Source organism: Scomber scombrus, chromosome 3 (genome assembly GCF_963691925.1).
Source record: "Scomber scombrus chromosome 3, fScoSco1.1, whole genome shotgun sequence".
In the NCBI taxonomy this organism is placed as follows: Eukaryota; Metazoa; Chordata; class Actinopteri; order Scombriformes; family Scombridae; genus Scomber; species Scomber scombrus.
This window is the reverse complement of record NC_084972.1, coordinates 15,892,726-15,912,359: the sequence shown is the minus strand read 5'-3', so window position 1 is coordinate 15,912,359 and position 19,634 is coordinate 15,892,726. Positions and strand designations below refer to the sequence as shown.

Below are 19,634 nucleotides of genomic sequence, written 5' to 3'. Positions count from 1 at the left end.
GTGTAGTGTATGTATTGGGATACAGTAAAGAAACGTGTACATAACATCAGTATTTACCACAAAGAGTGAAATCTCAAGACTTTGATTATGATTTGATTATTAAATGTTTTTTGTCAACTTTGCTTGTATGTCTTAACTTTGAAGACATATGGTACTTGATGTTTTTTTTCATAGTCTACAAAAAAATGTAAAATAATAAATGAAATGAAGAATATCAAGGCAAGTCAGAATTAATTAAACAATCAAGTGTCAATTACACAACTAGAACAAAAATCAATTAAATTTACTCAGTAGAGCACAAAGGGTACTTACTGAGTATTATGGCTGCAACCTACAATTATTACCATTATTTAGTCAACTGTTGATAATGTCTACAGTTAATTGATTAACGACTTTATCTGAAAGTGTGAGAAAATGGGGAAAAAACCCCATGTCACATCACAAAAACTTAACTTACAAGATATAAAACAGAGAAAAACAGTAAATCCTCACATTGTGAGAAGTTTGAAATAGTGGATGTTTGTTTGCTTGACAAATTATTTAAACGATTCATCAAAATTGTCGATAAGTAGTTGACTAATGAATGATCTAATCATATCAACCCTACTGGTTTATTTGCAAAGTCAAAATAAATCCTGTCGTCAAATTCAAGTTAAGTAATGCCCTTCATATATCTATCAGATCTCCAGTTAATAAAATCGACTCGAGTCGAAGTTGAGGTTGAGGTCATGTGACTTTTTTCAGTCTTCAGTGTTTCTGCTGTGTGACAGTTTGTAAACGGCTGCTGCTGCTCTGGTCGATGGTCAGCCTGGGGCAGCTGGTGCTGGTCTGTTGACAGAACAATCAGAAATCTATGAGTACAGTTAGACTCACTGGTGATGATTTTCACTCCTTTCAGGCTCCCGTGTCCACATCGTGTGGCTCGATGAAGCGCGTTCACCGTCTGCTCAACTACCTGCACAGGGTTGATGGGACACGGCGAGCAGCAGCTGGCGGCCCAATGAGTCTGAAAATTTCTCATGGATATCTTTTACATGGCAACAATCACCCCATTGTTGTCCCCATGGATGGGACTCCCTTAGCAACAAACAGAAGAAAATATGCGTCAGCAGTTTTTTTCACAGCAATAGTTGTGGGCTGCAGTGTGTCTGTGCGCGCAAGAGAGAGAGAAAGAGAGCAGCTCCACCTACTTTAACCTCTGTGACTGTAAGGACACAAAGAAAGCCATTCAGGGGATCAAAGACTTGGTGATTGAGCCGGCCAGGAATTTAGAGCACTGAACCACAACTGTTTAAGCTGCTCAGCCTGAGAGTGTGTGGGCATCGTAGTGTCTGCAGCTCTTGTATTTGTGTGTTTGCCAGAGTGTGAAAATGACCAGAGACAATTTGCATCGTACAGATGCTGTTTACACATGAAGACAGGCAGCATGTCGCAGTTATAAGAAATATTAAATTGGACGCATCAAACATGGCAAAAGTTGGCATCAAATGTTGGGTCAGATTTGTCATAGTCTTGTCTAGTCATTCATTAACCAGATATTAATACTGATATATTGATTCTGATATTTACTTAAGATTATATTTTAAGACTATTTAGTTTACCCAAAGTTCTTACATTGCTTGTTGTTGAGAGAACATTTGGTGTTTAGCTTTATTGTGAAAATGAAAAAAAAAACATGATGTTTAGGAGGTCTAATGTTTGCCATTTTCACTATTAGTTTAGCATATTAGCATGCTAATATTTGCTCATCAGCACTGAACATAAAGCACAGCTGAGGCTGCTGGGAATGTTGTACATTTTGCAGATTGGTCATAAACCAAAATTGTCTTCATTTCAATTAAATTACATTTTATTTATAAAGCACTAAATCACAACAAAAATGATCAAAAGGGCCATTTCACATAGAACAGGTCTAGACTGTGCTGTTTAATTTAATGTGAAGAGACCCAACATGAGCAAGCACAGTGGAAAAACTCATCTGTAATGGAAAGAAACCTCGAGCAAAACCAGGCGCTTGTAGAGCAGATATCTGCCTTGACCGGTTGGGTTGAGAGAGAAAGAAGGAACAAGAGGGAGAGAGGACAGAGAAGGAGAGAGGGAGACAGAGAGACACAATAAACAACAATGATAATAATAATACTAGAAGTATGACTAATAGTAATAATAATAGCAGCATGCATGGGTGTCAAGTAGGACATGGTTGATGGATGTCATTGGATGGATGTTATTAAGTTTAAATTTTTACCTTATTATGGCACTGGATAAAAAGTCAGAAAATCACCAAAGATACTACAGTAAACATAAGTAAACATACATTCAACATAAATATGCCAAATTTCATTACAATCCATTTTGAAAGTCATTTCTTCCCAAACCACAAATGTGAACATCATGTTTTCATTATTGAGTAATCAATTGGTCTATAAGATGTCAGAAAATGGTGAAAAACATAGATAACTGTTTAACAAGCCCGGGATGCAACTTCAAATGTATTTTTTGTCCAAGCCAGCAGCCAGCAATCCAAAGATATTCAGTTCACGATTGATGAAGACTTAACAAAACAAGAAATATTAATTTGTATTATATCAAATAAATATCAAAATAGTTGACAATTAATTTTTCTGTCAGTCAACTAATCAATTATCAACTAATTGGTAGCTCTAGTCATGTGGAATGTGGAGGAATACCCTTTGGAGACCATTAATGTACGTAAACATTTCCATGGCAACCGGTATTGATATTGATGCCAGTATCAGTACAGTTCAAATGATACCCAGCACTACTTATGACCTTCAGGATGATGCGTGCCATCTGCTTTGCCCCATTTCATATGAGTGTGTGTCTGTAAATGCATTGCATGTCCAGTGAAGCAAACTTCCTCACAGACTGCACAGTTGCATGTTGTCACTTTCTTTAATTCTCTGTAACGCGTCTGACTGATAAGTAGATATGTGGATTTTTTAGCGACACGCGTCCGTCCTGTTGCCTGCCTGCGATGCTGCGGAGGACTGGCAGGTTTTCATCTCGGCAGCCTGTTCCATACTGAGAGAGAGAGAGAGAGAGAGAGAGAGGGGGAGAGAAATGAGAGATTATGGTCCTGCCTGCGTCTCTCAATCTAGGTCACAGAGCATCAGGGGGCAACACGCCTGGCTCATTTAGTCTGTGAGTCACACTGGGCTAGGATTGCTGCTGGGGATCTCTCTCTCTCACTGTCTCTCGATCTCACTGTCTCTCTCTCTCTCTCTCTCTCTCTTTCTTTCTCTCTCTCGCTTTCTCTCTCTCTCTCTCTCTCTCTCTCTCTCTCTCTCTCTCTCTCTCTCTCTCTCTCTCTCTCTCTCTCTCTCTCTCTCAACAACATCACTGCCTCGTCTCTATCTGTCCCTCTGTCAGTTTTCCTGTTTATCCGTGCTGCCATATTATTTTAGTTTCAGCAACATAAAAACAACAGAATTATTTTACTTTACAAATCCCATCAAAATACCAAAACCAAAAATGCATTAGCCTGTGTCTCAGTACTTCCTGACTTGCCTAGCCTGCTTGTAGCTTGTAGCCCAGCCCCAAGCCCATTCTTTCCTAAGATCTAAATCTCTAAAAACGGGTCACAAATAAATAGTTTTGATTTTTGAAAAAGCTTCTTAATTTCCTGAAACAGCTGGGCTCTGCAGTCTTTAGCAAACATCACTCAAACATAAGTAAATAGTGCATTTGTTGGGGACTGTTGGGGACTATTTGCTGTTGTGGAATGATACACATTTGGCGTACTATTGAGTTTTTCCTGCACCTGATTGATATTGATGATTGTGTCTATTTCAAAACTGACTTCAATGCCCATGTTTATTGTAAAGAAGAAACATATCACCCAGTGCAACAGTGTGCCTCATTCACTGCTGGTTTTGATCTTTGCGTGTGATTTCTTGACAGCCAAAAAAAAAATATATATTTTTAGTCTTGCTAAAAATCCTTAAAGGCTGGTGGGTTGAAAAACACTGACTGTATGCATGTGCTTATGTTGTGCATTTATTTGTGTGTGCGTGTGTGTGCACACATGCCATTGACAGGGACAGGAAGGAAGCTGATTTAGCCTATCTATTTAAAAGCTAATTAACTGCTGCAGAGGAGCTGTCCTGTGATCTCCAGCCAGCGCTCGAGGCCACAGAGTTGGTTTTACACCACGAAAAGAGGGACTCCTCTGCCACCCATGCCACAAGAAACGCAAAAGCAAGGTTCATGTCTTTGGAAATGAATCATGAGCGTTATATAATGGCTTATGTGTCTAATTTCACTGTGCATACAGACCCACACACACATAAACACTGCGTGCACACTGCCAAGAATGCTCTGAAGCTTTGTGTACAAAAAAGACTGAATAATTTAGATGAGACATGAGCACACACCTCCACACAGACACACATTGTCAGCTGGGTAGCTGAACCATCTCATTTTAAAGTCCACAGTGAATCAACCTCTTCTTCCTGAAATTTGTGCTTCACTACATCCTCTGATAATTAAAATCAACCTTCCTCTTATCTATTTTTTTTTTCTTGCCTCTGCGGTTTGTAACACAACTCTAAGAAATGCCAGTGAGGGCGACAGTGTGATGGAGGTAGAGGAGTAAGTAGTGGTCAGGTTACTGTGCTGTTCACTCAATTATTTACAAGTGCCAAGTGGATGTAGCTGCAGTCCGACTGGCTGCAGCACATGCTTCAGACTCTCCACACCAAAGACTCCACTGCCATTTAATCCATCTTTCTTGCTCACACGTTATATGTCAAACTGACCAAACTCACTTGTTCTGTTATTTTGTTTGCCTGTGGGTTTCTAAAGTTATGGTTATTTTCATTGTCAGTGGGGATAATCTGTTAAATGTGGAAAAAATTGTAGAAAATGACCATCACAAGTAGGGATTAGAACAATTAGTCAATTAATTTATCAGCAGGTTGACTGAAAAATAAGAAAATGTTAATTGTCCTTTTTCAAGAAAAACTACCAAACAGTCTCTGGTTCCAGCTTTTTTGATGAGGAGATGTTCTGCTTTTGGACAAAACTGTCCATTTGAAGTTGTCACCTCTGGCTCTGATACCTTTTTCCTGATAAGTTATTACTCAAAAAAGTAATCTGCACATAGTTGTTATTTTCAGCTCTTATCACAAATTCCTGCAGCCAGTGGTGATATCTACATACTGCTTGTTTTATTTGCAACAGTCCAAAATCCAAAGATATTCAACAATATGATGATTTAAAACAAAGATAGGTTGCGCATCTCCACTTTGGAGAAGCTGAAATCAATGAATACTCAGCATTTATTGCTTGATAAATTACTTATTGTGCATTCAATTTCAGTAAATTGAACAAATGATCAACAGTGGTGTAAATATTCTTGATCAGGCTGCTCATTTGTCTGCTGCCGCTTGATGAGTTTTGTGTGTCAGCAGCCAACCTCACTGAACTGTGCCGGCCTGTATCATCACCATGGTTTTACATCTCATGTTCCCTAATGCAGTGCCACATGGGCCGGGTTGCTATGGACACAGCCCATGTGGAGCCCCCACGCCCTGCCCCCAACCCCACTAACACACTCATTTTTACTTTGTGAGTTTTCGATAAACCCTTTCGAGATTAGAACGGCCGTACAGAATGTCGGTTGCATACAGCAACACAATCGAATGTTCTGCTAAGCTGTTAAAACCATTACAGAGGAAACCCAGTCGTAACTTGTCACGAGGCCTGTGTTATTCCCAAGGCTGCTCCAATGTTGTGCAATGTTGCTGCTATATATTTATTTATTTTTTGGCAAAATATGAAGGAAACAACCTGCATATCCTCTGCAGTCCCCAGTATCCCATAATCCACAGTGCTGGTGCTGAATTCAAGATATGTTCATCCATGTGTAATATCACATAAACATATTTACATTGTATAATATTTATTTCTATACTTATATTATATATACATATTTATATTTATTTATTTATGTTTTACTAAAACCTGCTCCAATAATTTGACCTCCTCATTAAAAAAAAGGACATGCAGGTTCAGCGGTGCCTTCAAGCCCTCTGAAGGATCAACCTTCATGAGAAATGACTGACCTTTGAGGGACCCAACCCTTGAATTTGAATACAACTATTGAGTCCTTCTAGACATGAATTAAACTTGTGGAGCCACTTACAAAGAAAAACAAGACATACATGGTGACCTTTCCACTTCTTTAATGCTGTGGAAAACATGAGGTGGATGGTGTTTAGGGAAAAAGTAAGCAAACTTATAGATACATACAACATATAGTGTGGTACTGATTTTAATTAGGTCATTAATTTGCCAGTTTTTGTAACTGTTTACTCAACAATTTCAGTTCTTGGAAAAAGGTAACATCATTAGACACATACAGTCAGATGATGAGACAGGTTATAAACAAATCCCAAATGTAATCCAGTTTTCTAATTATCTGAAGTAAATTTATTTACTAGACCTGGAACATGGACAGGACTGATAACATGGACTTTCCATGTTTGTTATTTAATTGGAATCATTTTGCTTGAGCAATTTAATGGACTAATTGTTGAATTTACTGCATTTCCATTGGACCTTTTTATTGGATTATAAACTCTTCATAACTTGTCTCCTCTAATGGCTCATCTTGTAGTCAGTTCCCCCATTTTGTTGAGGAAAAGGAATGTCTCCTTAAATTTCTTCTCCATGTTTTTTCCATTTCTTGTATTCAGGAGTTTTCCCTCGCTTTCCTGTCTTGCTTGGGCTGGGTTAGGAATTGTTGCTGTTGCAGGCTTGTAAAACACACTGAGACAGTGTATGTGGAAATGGGCTGTACAAATAAACTTGACTGGACTTGACTGCAGCATCTGCTCACTAGATCAGCTTTAGTGACAGCGACAAATGAGTGCTTTGGAGTTTATAGGCAGCGTTTTAAACATTTTCCCAAAAGTGGAGATGTCACTGGGTATTTTTTGTTGTTAGAAATGACAAAATAAAAAAACCCTCCTCCACAGAATGCTCCACTGAGTTTGAGATCTTCCTCCAGAGACATCTGTGTCACAAATGTCCTGTCTCATACCAGTGTGTAAACCCCACTGAAGAATACTCTGCTGTTGGAGTTGTGTTGCATATGTAACAGCTTCGCAACTAAGTGCTGAGGTGTGTGAAGTGTAGTGTGTCAGGTGTGTCTGCCACGCCTTCTTTCTCTCTGGCTATGGAGCGAAGCTAGGGAAGAAATGAGTTAACTACCGGAGGTAGAATGGAGCCACCGGCTGAGTCAAGCCTTATTTTCCATTAACTTGCTGCACTTCTTTTCTTTTCTGCTTTGTAACTGTTGCTATTACTTCTACTGCACCCCCCCACCCCCACCGCAACCCCAGGAGCCTGCAAATGTGTGTGTGTGTGGTGTCGTCACTCCTTGTTTGAGTTGTGTGGACTGAAACATGAATCACTCTGTTACCTGAGTTGACCACACCCTGCCTGCTATTCCAGAAAGTGAGAGTCATATGAGACCGTGTGTGGGTGTGTGCATGTGTGCATGTGTGCGCGTGTGTGTGTGTGTGTGTAAGGGATTTAGGCTTTTTAAAGTGCACCTCTCCCTCACCAATGCCTGTTATACCAGTTTTATTGTCTGACTGAATAAACTGTATGTAAAGCTTCTCACTAAGAACTGTAACACGTGGTAAAAGAATAATATTGCCTCTTAAATCTCAGAGACTCACAGTCATAAGAAAAATCCTTACATTATTTCTAAAGATATCACATGTCAAGATGAATTTAAATAAAAAATTTAAAAAATTTAAATAAAATAACAAACAACACATTTAGAATATTTCCATTTGTTAGAGTGATGTAGCCATAAAAGACGTTGAGTTATGGTTTGCATATTTTATTAATGTAAACATCATATAGCTTCAATCTATCAATCAATCGAACAAGATCTATTCAGTCACACGCATCAGGTTCTTGGTGAGATACTTATGGTCCTGTATCAACATGCACTCTGAACTGTCGACTCCTTGAATGAGATTTTTGGCCGTTTACGATGTGAAAGCATGTATAGACAAGCATACACATGCACAGACACACACTTGTCATTCAACATAAAATAGCTCGGTTAAACGTATCTGTCTTGAATGACAAATATTATGCTGTTTTAGTGATTATCTGTGTCCCTAAATGTAATTATGAAACCACTTCTATTATATATGCTACACAATGAACTGTATTGCAGATACACTTTGTAATAAATGGTGGTGGAGACTTTCTGATTTTCCTTATTAAAAAAAAGAAAAGAAAACATAGCTGTAAATGGTTTGCCAGATCTGCAGGAAAACCCTGTCAGAGGATTAAAGACTGAGTACTGGAGAGCATGACATCATTCTCCTTGACAGGAAACATGTATGTGTGTGAAAGAGAAACATCAATGACATGCTGTGTAGTTAACCCCTACAGCATTGTGTCGTGTTTGTTTGATGATAAACCGTGTCAAACTGTTGGTAACATTTTGTGCGTGTCCTGTATCTGCGGTCAGGCTTGTGTGTGTGTGTGTGTGTGTGTGTGTGTGTGTGTGTGTGTGTGTGTGTGTGTGTGTGTGTGTGTGTGTGTGTGTGTGCTTTTTTGTGAGTGGGTGATCTTTTGGCTGAGAGTGAAGCATGGCCTGCTGGGAAGAGGAGGCCACTGGGAGGTTTTAGTTGGATGTTTGTTCTAGATAAAAATGTGCCGGCTCTTTAGGAATCATGAAGGTTTGTTTGGCAAATAAACAACAACCCCCCCCACACACACACACACACACACACACACACACACACACACACACGCACACACACACACACACACACACACACACACACACACACACAAGTAATACACTTGAACTCGAATCAACAAATGTAGGGAGATGGCATTGCACCAAATTTAGGGGGGGGGGGGGGGCATATGTGCTCCTTTATTTTGCACAGTCTCCAATCATATTAACTGTTTTTAGAGCTTAATGTAGTGTCTTTACTGTAGGCTCCTTTACAACATCTTCAAAAAAGTGTATTTCTGTGAGATAACAGGTGGAAATTCCTGTTGTAACCATTTCAACATGTATTCAGATCATTTTCAGTGAGCAGGTGTTGACACGTATCTAAATTCTTCTTTTTAGAAAGCAAATGAGTGTGATGCGATGAGCAAGGGGAACAAGCAGGGAAAGAGAATAGAGGTCTGTAGCTAATTACTATTCAGACGGAGTGCCTATGGGGTAGAAGGAGAGAGCAGTCTCGCTGCAATTCAAATAATCTGAGGCTAGCGAGTGTGAGAGTGTACAGGCGGTCACTGCTTTGATGTTTCTCTCTCTAGATTGTTGAAAAAGAAAACATACGCTCCGAGCTGAACGCACAAATCATCCTCACCAATGCAATTGTTAAACCGTCATGAGTGAGCAGACCTGTGTTGCAAAGTTTGACTGAGACACTGGAATAGTTTGTTTGTGACCTCCACCATTAGGGCAGACATGACTGGGTCACTGTGGGAAAGTGGGTTAACGAGGTGGGGCAGAGCTGTGCTTTGCCTCTTAAGTAGATTCCTTAGACTGCTCACGAGTAAGAATGGTGACCAGACAGGAACTGGTTCTTGTCTTAGATTTTAAAATAAGTTGCAAAAATGTAATATGTTTTATTTGTTAGGCAGCTTTCATGTACATGACAAAGCTCATGGTGCTCAAAGTTAACTGAATCTAAAAGACAACAGATATTATAAAGGCCTCTTACTTTTCTTTTTCTTTTACTAGTTTGCCAATTTTTGCCACATTTTCTTTCTTTCTTTCTGATGTACAGCAGCCAGCTGACTCATATGTTCAGCTGTAGTTCACTGATAGGATGCACTTCTTTATGGGAGTTTTAACTCTTCAGCTCCCACTGCTAGAGCCCAGATATGATGATGCAAAAATAAAAAAACAGGAATTTCAAATCATCCAGATGGAAGAGTGATTACTTTGAGATTCATTTAATGCTACGCCAGCCCCTCCCCCAATCACTGACTCCATCCCCCCCTCTCTCTGTCTGTCTTTCTGCAGTGAAACTGCCTGTTCACATGAGCTAAAAATAAATCATGTGACTGAGCGAGGCCAACTGTACCGTTCATGCATTACTTATGGAAGTGTTTGCTTTTCTTCCATTTTTCCTCAGAAAAAAAGAGCCTCAGTCCCTGAGCAGATATGGTGTTGGAGTGGGCTCTCGGGCAATATCCTCCAAACATTAGCACTCTCATTTTTGTCAGCAGGATGAAGATGTGCAATTTCTTGAGACACTGCTGCCCTGAAGACCTGTGATAAATGTAGAGTTGTGATAAAAGCTAAGATGATCAATCAGTATTTAAATGCAGGGGTCGGGTCTGTGTATTTCCTTTCAGTTGAGCTGTATTGAGATGATATCATCATTTTTGAGATATAATTTTGCTAATTTCTGTTGTCCAAAGTAATGATTCCGAAATTAGTTTTGGATTTAATTGTTGGATATATACAACTTGGGTCTTATTTTTGTTATCTTGACCATCATTCCCATTAATGGTTAAATTGTGTGGATCAAGTTAATTGCTAAGATCTGGAAACACAACAACAACACTAAAAAGAAACAAGACAGGTTAGGAACGGGATCATACAGGTTTCAAACAAGTCCCGAGATTAACCAATTTATTTTTAAAGAAAAACAAAGCATTAAAATTGTTCCTCAAACTGTTCACTTAAACCGTTATCAAACTGCAGTTTACAGAACAACATTCTGGTTCTGGTTTGACTGACTGTCTCTGACTCATATGCAATGAGGGATTACTGTAACCAACATCATTAGTAGCAGCTTTTGATTGATCTTCCTCTGTAGATGGAGTTTGCACAATTGTCATGAAACTGTGTTTAAAAATTGAGATTGAAAGTTCATTCTTGACCAAACTGATGGTCTGACGGCTCGTGTTTCTTGCTGCATCAGACAAAATCGCAATCATATCACTATCCTCCAATTTCTTTGCAAATACCTTGGTGAGCGCAATATTACCAGAACCAAAACGATAAAAAATGAGCCCCAAGTTGTAATAATCTGGCAGTTATGTGTCAGGAAATCCTCGTCTAATCTCTGTTGTGCTCTGTGGTGTAACTGGGAAGACACAACATCAGTAAAAGACAGCTTCAACCTTTCCTAGTTGTGTGTCTCCGCAGCCTAATTTTTAATCTGGGATTTAAGTTTGGAGCTTCAGGCGATGATACAAGTCGCTGCTGTTCACAAAATGGGATCACCTGTCAGGCTGGCCAATATCTTACAGAGACGAAACAACCTGGACTTATAACGGAGACAGCTTTCTTGTTGATAACATAATGATATATTTGTACATTGAAAGGTGAGGTTTTAGAGGGTCCAGTGGTGGACATACTGGATGAATCATCACTATTCAACACAGTCACTACCAGAGTGAGTGCAAGCTCTCCAGATGGATTTTCAGTACGTGTCTAAAATCTGACAGCTTTGCTCACAGAGGAATTTGGCAGAGTCACTGCATCACTCGGGGGCCAGCAGAGAGCTCAGTCAGCCTGAGTTGGGTCTGGTGGGGTGGAGGACGATGCAGATGGGCTGTCGGTGGTGGTAATGGTGGTGGCGTGCAGGGGGGGGGGGCGGGTTGGACACTTTTCTCGCCTACCACTTGTGACATGGGATTCCTCTTCTGATGCCCTCTTGATGTAGCGTCAGTCACCTCTGTCATCTGTCCCTCGTTACTTCTTCTCTTTTAGTCTTCCTCCTCCTCTGTGCCCTCATCTGTTATGTTCTTTTCTCCGTGTGTCTCCCACCTCTTTTGTCCTCAGCTTTCATGCCTCTGCGGGTATCTCTGAATCATCTCACACTTGCCCACGCTTCCGTGCGTTTCCAAATTTAGTCCTGTTTTGTTTTTGCCTTCGTGTCGTACTTCAATCTGGAACCAAGCCACATCTTTGACGCCCTCAGCCATCTCTGGAGATTACTGCAGCACTGTGTGCATCCATCTGTGTTTCCATCTTCTCCTTTACACTGTTTTTTTTTTTTTAAACCTGTCTCTCTCTTCTCTGTGCTGTCTCTATCTTCCTTCATGTGTTTGAACTGGTACTGATAGATTCAGACACATCATAGAAAGTACATCAGCTCAGAAGTATTTAATCTCAGGATCATGAAACCATAAAGTTAAAAGTTTAAGATCATCAAAACATAAAGTGCTTGAATTATTCTCGCCTCTTTGGTCTCGCTGTTATAATGACACACGTTTTATCAAGACTGTACACATTTTAATATCTGTTATGTAATGCAGGACAGGCTACATTTGAAATTCATTATCTCATTATAGGTACAGATTTGTCTCATCATGCCCAGTCTGTTAAATCCCTCTCATCTCTGTTTCCTTTCACAGGTGACATTACTCAGAAAGGATATGAGAAGAAGAAGACTAAACTTCTAGCTCCCTACATCATCCAGACTCCAGGTAAGAACACATCACCTCTCGTTTTTTCCGGACATGCATAACTGCATATCCCTAGCTCTGTGTAATTTTTTCTGTACCTGCCTGTACACAAAATAATATGCCATTGCTTTTTAAAAAATAAGCAACATACTCATACTATCACATGGAGATGTGATCAGTTTTATCTGGAATGATTAATTGACTGATTTTGATCAGATTTGATTGTGATTTCCTGTGTCTCATTTCAATGACTCACAGAATCAATGCTATGCTTACTATCCGTTATGTTTCCCTGTGCACTTTGTTTTCAGGTGTCACATCAATGTATTTGAATACAAATGTGAGTTTTTCATCCTGGATTTCCCCATATAACAATTGTATTTTTAAAAAGAAAAAAAATACCATTAATAACACCAAATAACCAAATAACACTGGTGTTGTGCATTAAGACTTATGCCTCCTAGTGGCACCAACTCTCTGCTAATCCACTCCACCCCCAACCCCCCATGCCACTGATGGTGGAGGACAGATACTGGTAATTTGTTGTGGAAAATATGGAGGCTCCATTCCTACCGGAAGAATCAGATTGTTGGTTAACCAGAAGCTGGTGAAATCCACCAAACACTTCAGCCTTAAGATAGAAACATTTCCTGAATGCTCATCAAGCTTCTTACTGATTTATTCAGTAGAAAGAACGTGATGATGTTCACATGATATTCACTGGAGTTCATCCAGTAATCTAGTACTATGTGGTTGTTTTTATTCTTTTTTTTGTATTTGTGTATTATTTTATTTTCATTATTCATGAATCTGCAGATTATTTTCTATATTGATCAATCAATTGTTTTTCTATAACATTTCAGAAAATTGTGAGAAATGCTGATCACAATAACCTAGAAATCAAAGGTGTCTTTAAATGTCTTGTTTTAGTCCAAACTGCAAAGATATTTAGTTTATTATCATTTAAATAACAAAGCCTCGTATCTGAGAAGCTTGAACCAGAGAATTTCTTTCATTTTTACTTTTTAACTTACCAAGCAAAAGTAATGAATAGGTAAACAAAATAGTTATTGATTCATTTTCTGTCAATCAACTAATGAATGAGTCGACCAATTGTCAGAGATGTTCCTGAAATACAAAGAATACTTAAATACTTTGCGGATTCTTTCAGTCACCTGTGACCTGATGGAGGAGCACTGTAAATGTGGGCCCAAAAATACAGATAACGGATATATATAGTAATTATAAGCTTATTTTCATCATCATTTTCAGAGATAACAAAATGAACAAGACACATGTAAAGACAATAATAAAAATGTGACATTGCAATAGGCCAATTCAATTATTCTTTGGTATTTTGGATAGATATGGAAAAATACGTATTTTAGTAACAATAAAATAAACCTTAGATAAATCATTGCAATGCAGCTGAACCTTAAATGCATCCACTTAAATAATAAGTATCATCAAAGCATCATAAAGTAAGCTATACGATATCGGATACCTACGGACATGAAGAAATGTCTGCTGTTACTCCCTGAGTTTTCATTAATGCAATGGCTAAGATTAAGCTGATTATTCTCATGTATTTTCTGTATTAACACGTTTGTTGTGTGTGTGTTTAACAGTGGAGCCGCCCCCTCAGAATGACGTGCAGCCTCCAGCGCCCAGTTCCTCCTCCAGCCATGCCCCTCCACCCTCCAGCTCATCCCGTTACCGTGAGCGTCGCTCTCGCAGAACACATCGCGGCGGAGGAACCAGAGATGACCGCTACAGATCAGGTCAGAACTTCTACATCAAAACCCTGCCTGATATCACAAGAGAAACAACATTTTGCTTGAGTCTTCTCCAAAAGTAAAACACCTCATACCTCTGATACACAGATCAGTGAGGAAATAAATTGTCCTGCTGAAATTAGATTAGCTCACAGCATCCCCACTTGTGGAGCTGGTCTGCTTTTAAACTCAGACACTGGGTTGTTTCAAAGGGACCAATTAAAGAAAAGAGTGTGTTTGTGTATGTGTGTGTGGCTGAGAGACAGATGGTAGTGCAGCCCTGCAGCTGGAGAGCCCCTCATTGAGGACCCCTATTCTGTGAAAGAAGAGTGATGTCACTGCCTGGCTATGTGTTAGGAGGCTGTTTGGAGAACAGAGGAATACTGATCTGAAGGGGAAAACTTGACGCTGCCGAGAATAAAGGAAAACAGAGCTGTAGAGTAGAGGTGAAAGAGCACAGAGCACGTGAGGAGGATATTAGAATGTCTGCTAGCTGAGGTATAGACTGTAATAGCATCCTCCATCCAGACTGATCCACACCCCACTGTTTCTTTTCTGAATACTCGCTCTCTTTTTCCGACTTTATCTAAAGTCAGTCTGTTAAACTGGAGTTTGGTGGTTTAACAATGAAAGGGAGTGAGGGTAAATGAAATGGACTGAGGGAAGGTAGTCGTCTTCTGCTTCAACGGTGCAGCGTAAAGGTTAAATTTTGTAGGACTGATGGGTTGAGAGAGGGAGAGAGACAGAGGGCCTGAAGGAGAGCAGCACAGAGCAAGGACGAGAGATGACGATGAGTTTTTTTGGCCGTATAATGAGCATGGCATTCATTTTATTCTATTCACAGAGCAGTTAAAGTTCAAGTACAGTAAAAGTGTACTAATACAGCACCATTTCACCCAGGCTGCTTTTAAAGGAAGCTGGAGGGCCTATCGTCATCAGTCAAGTGATCTACAACAAGCAACACAGAGGCTTCCCTTGTTCACTCACTCACTTTCCCAGTAAGTTAGATAGCAGTAAATTGGGATTTCAGACATTATTTTTGCTCCATTACTGTACTCAGTGTAGTGTTGGATGGCTGTAATTTCTATCAAACAGGAAGTATTGGACTTCAGGATTTTTAAAGGGTGGCAACTAATGATTATTTTCGTAATCATCCAATCTGCTGATTATTTTCTCGATTAATCGTTTTGTCTATAAAATGTCCGGAAATAGTAAAAGATGACTTAGAATTTCTTAGAGCTCATTATGACGTCTTCAAATGTCTTGTTTTATCTGATCAAGTGTCCAAAATCCACAGATATTCAGTTTATTATTATGTATGACACAGATACACTTCAAATCCTGACATTCAAGAACCTGCAACCTGCAAATGTTGCTTTAAAATTGACTAAATTACTACTCAATTATCAAAATAGCCAATTAATTAGTCAGTCGACTAATGGACATAGCCTGGGTTAACTGTTAGACCAACATTTTTAAAGGACCAGCTTGTGTTAAAGGATAGGCTCACAATTTTAAGACTGGGTAAAACAACAGTTAGGTGCCCACATGAACACAAGTGAGCTTTCAATGTAAGTGATGAGGGCCAAAATTTACAGTGTGTCCATACAGGACACAGCCATGCTTTTTGTGCAAAAATGCATTCAAAAGTTTATTTTAAGCTTATATGAGTCTTTATTGGTCATAAGTGTTTTACTTGCATCAAGTGGATATCTGCCATTTTTATAGTCTTTTTAGCATCAAATTCCCTCTTTATGTTTCCTCGGACAGTGTTTCCCTGTTGAGCCCCTGCTGAGACCACACACAAATGAGGAAAAATTTAAATTACGACCTTGATGATGGAGCTTGATGAAAAGTTAATGGATCACCAAAATTAGTAGGATTGATCCTGAGGTGGGTATGGTTATCTGTACTAAACATGATGGCTTTACATTCAGTAGTTGCAGAGACACTTCAAAATCAGCACTCTTCATCCTCTAGGGACCGTGAATGTCTGTACAAAATTTAATGTCTGTATAATATTTTCTCGGATATTTCAATCTGGATCAAAGAGGTGTACCAGCTGTCAGACAGACTGATGGTCTAAAAAATTGAAAGCCAGAAGTAGGCCCAAAAGAGAAACAATATAAACAAGCAGGAATGAGAAAACACTGAAGCAATGGGAAACAGATTAAATGAAAGTGCTTATCATTTTATGGGCTGCAGAGAAAGTGCAGAACAACCTTAATTTAATTGCCTCTCATCTCCTGTAGCTTCCTCCAGTTATTGCTGCAATTCAGCCTGCCAGTTCTGTTTTCAATCAAATATTATGAAAACCCCAAGCGGTAGACTTGGTTTGTTGTTACTGATGCTGCTGTTTCTATAGTTAAAGGTTCAAAATTGCAATTGAAAACCAAAGAAGCCCTTAGTTTCTGAGGTGTGAGTGTGTGAGACCTCTGATAGTTCGTTGCTGCTTATTTACTCAGTGTTGATACAAGCCAGAGTAAAACTCATCGACAGACTCCACACACCCCACAATGCTTATTGGCCCTTATCCTCCAAGACATGTGTAAGAAATCAGCCTCTCCTGACGCTCCTGTGTGATGGTGCATTATGACAATGAGAAAGTTGAATTTAAATTTATTTGTGTAGCACCATCTCATGCAAAGCAGTTCAAAGTGATTTACAAAAAAACCCAAAAAAGAGAAGATACACATAAAAACACATATACATACACACAAACATACTGCACAAGTATGGTTTAAGGGATGATTTAGTCCAGAGATCTGTTCAGCCGAATGGCGGTTATGTAATTATGATCCCCACTGCTACTGTGTAACAAGCTGTGCTTGATGGTTTATTTAAATGTGTTGATGTTTGAATGGAAATGATTTCCCTCGAGTTAATAGATGTGATTCGCCAGTGAGTGGGCTTTTGTTGCACGTTTTGTTACGCAGTCTTGAGTGTGCGGCTGTTCACGTAGTGTAATGTGCCTGTGGGTGTTTTCGAGGGAAGTATCTGCATTTATTAGTGTGCACGTTTGCGTGTGCGCGTGCATATGTGTGTAGGCAAATGTGTGGGCAATAAACAGCTTCACTTTCTCCTCCTGTTGTGGTTTCCTGTTTTTAGTGGGAAAACACAGCTGTCCTTTGAGGATTTTATTTTGACTTCTTCACTTCTCCTTAACATTTGAATAAGCTGTTTCTTCTTGAACAAAGGCCTATTGAAGTAAAATGTCAGAAATTACAGGAAAAAACACTTTCATTGCATTGTCACTAGTTGATTCTGACTTTGAAATGTGAAAGGAGTGTCTCTTGTCTCTCTCCTCTCAATCTTTAAGCTGTTTTCATTGTTTTCTTGCTTTGAATTAGATCTGAAGCCACTTGGATCAAGGCATCCCCAACTCAAAGTGTATATTGTTCTCTTTCTATCTCAGATATCCACACTGAAGCAGTACAAGCTGCTCTGGCTAAACATAAGGAGGAGAAGATGGCACTGCCCATGCCTACCAAAAGGCGCTCCACTTATGTGCAGTCTCCTATCCAAACCCGCACACCACCAGGTAGGATAGTAACAAGGACAGCCTGCATGTCTCATCATTACAGTTTTACAGACAGTTGAACCTTTAAATTCATACCTTTTTCTCTGTTGCTCAGACTCCTCATCAGGTTCTGAAGATGAGACGTCTGCGCGCAGGCAGTCATCAATGGTCGCTCCCCCGCCTGTGGTCAATCCCAACCTGCAGAGCCCTGACTCTTGGATCAACCGCTCTGTCCAGGGCTCCTCCACCTCATCCTCTGCCTCCTCCACCCTGTCCCATGGGGAGGCCAAGCCGCAGCCACAAAGCCAGCCTCAGGCTCAACCTCAACCCCAGTACAAGCCACAGTACCAGCCTCTGTATAAGCCTCACTACCAGCCGCAGTACCAGCTACATGAGCAGCCACACACCGCGGCTGTGACAGACAGGCTGGCTCACAGTCGCATTGGTGAGGCACTGGACAGATTTGTATTTATTTTTTGTTGTGTATTCACTCCAAGGATTTATACTTACTTCATTTTGACCTTGCTTGTATTACACCAATGCCAGTCTGTAGTACGCTGTAGCACCTGTAAATATTCCAGTGTTTTTTTATAATTAGAAAGCTAGCTGATTCAGACTTTCTCTATGTTCCCCCCTGCAGCCCCCTCAGAGAACAGTGCCCCCCCTCCAGATGTGACAGCTGTGGCCCGTCCAGCTAGAGGCCCACGGGTTGACCTGCCCTCCAACGCTGTGGTCCGAGGGATGAGCCGGGGGCAGAGTCGCTCAAGCATGATGGAGACTGCGGACGGTAAACTGCTACCACACAACTTTATATGTGTTTGAGTGTCTTCGCGGGAGCCTCTGTCTTAAACCACTCACGAATCTATTCTCTCTTCAAAATAGTGCAGATTTCCAACCATGACATACTATTAATCAGACTTTACTGCTTTCTTTTCTTCTTGATCTGTTTCCACCGTGTCACATGTTTATTTGACTGGCTTGTAGGAAGAGGTAATACCCAGAGTAAGAAAAACTCCTTAATGTATATTGTCCGTAGCCTTCTGTGTTTACTGTTGTACCCGTACTGTCCCTCTTGTTTGTAAGTGATGACGAAAGAAAAACTTTGCAAGTAAAACAATATCCACACACAGAATGAATCCTCACGTGTGATCCCAAACCAAAAAAAAACAACCTTTACCCCAGTTCTCACCTTGTTTTCCTTGTGTTGATGCCACCTCTGTATGCTGCTTTTCATTCCCAGAATCTATTACAATCAATTCAAGTTAAATAATGAAATGTTAGCATAACATTTACAGTCTTATATGTTATGGGATGAGGAGCAGCAGACTGTGAGATGCTCATAAGTTTAAAAAGGAAGTGTTTTATCACTGCGTGCACGAGCCACGGTGTGTGTGACTGTGTTTGTCCTGCAACTGCACCTCTCCACCCTCATCCTGTGAATAGGAGTTCCCGTGAACAGCAGGGTGTCCACGAAGATCCAGCAGCTGCTCAACACCCTGAAGAGGCCAAAGAGGCCCCCGCTCAGCGACTTCTTCACTGACGACTCAGAGGAGATCGTAGAAGGTGAGCTGCTTCATGAATCACCTCAGCCTTTGTCTTAACAATATTCCCTTTAAATTTCTTCTGAAAAAGCCCACAAGATAGATTATTTCCCCTTTTCTTAACTATATCATATACACTACTACATTCTGTGTCTGCATGCTGAATTTACACTTACAATGTGTGAAATATTGAAATGTTTTATTCCATTTTATCATGGCTGCGCTGCTACACCAAATTTAAGACACCTTTATGTGCATTTCTTTACACTTTAACATAACATACACCAAATGACCTAAAGTATATGGAAAGAACTATGTATATGAAACATTGAAGCTGCATATGAAGGTTAAAAT

The 19,634-nt window shown here is 40.0% G+C and overlaps 1 protein-coding gene across 2 annotated transcripts in view; it reads left to right on the top strand.

Moving 5' to 3' along the window:
• Positions 1-19,634, top strand: part of dip2bb (disco-interacting protein 2 homolog Bb) — a 41,321-nt gene that overhangs the window by 1,928 nt on the left and 19,759 nt on the right. For both annotated transcript variants that reach the window (XM_062444192.1, XM_062444185.1), the window contains exons 2-7: positions 12,394-12,465; positions 14,073-14,225; positions 17,635-17,760; positions 17,855-18,184; positions 18,380-18,526; positions 19,183-19,302. In XM_062444192.1, coding sequence (XP_062300176.1) covers positions 12,394-12,465; positions 14,073-14,225; positions 17,635-17,760; positions 17,855-18,184; positions 18,380-18,526; positions 19,183-19,302 — 948 coding nt within the window. The remainder of the gene's footprint in view (positions 1-12,393; positions 12,466-14,072; positions 14,226-17,634; positions 17,761-17,854; positions 18,185-18,379; positions 18,527-19,182; positions 19,303-19,634) is intronic.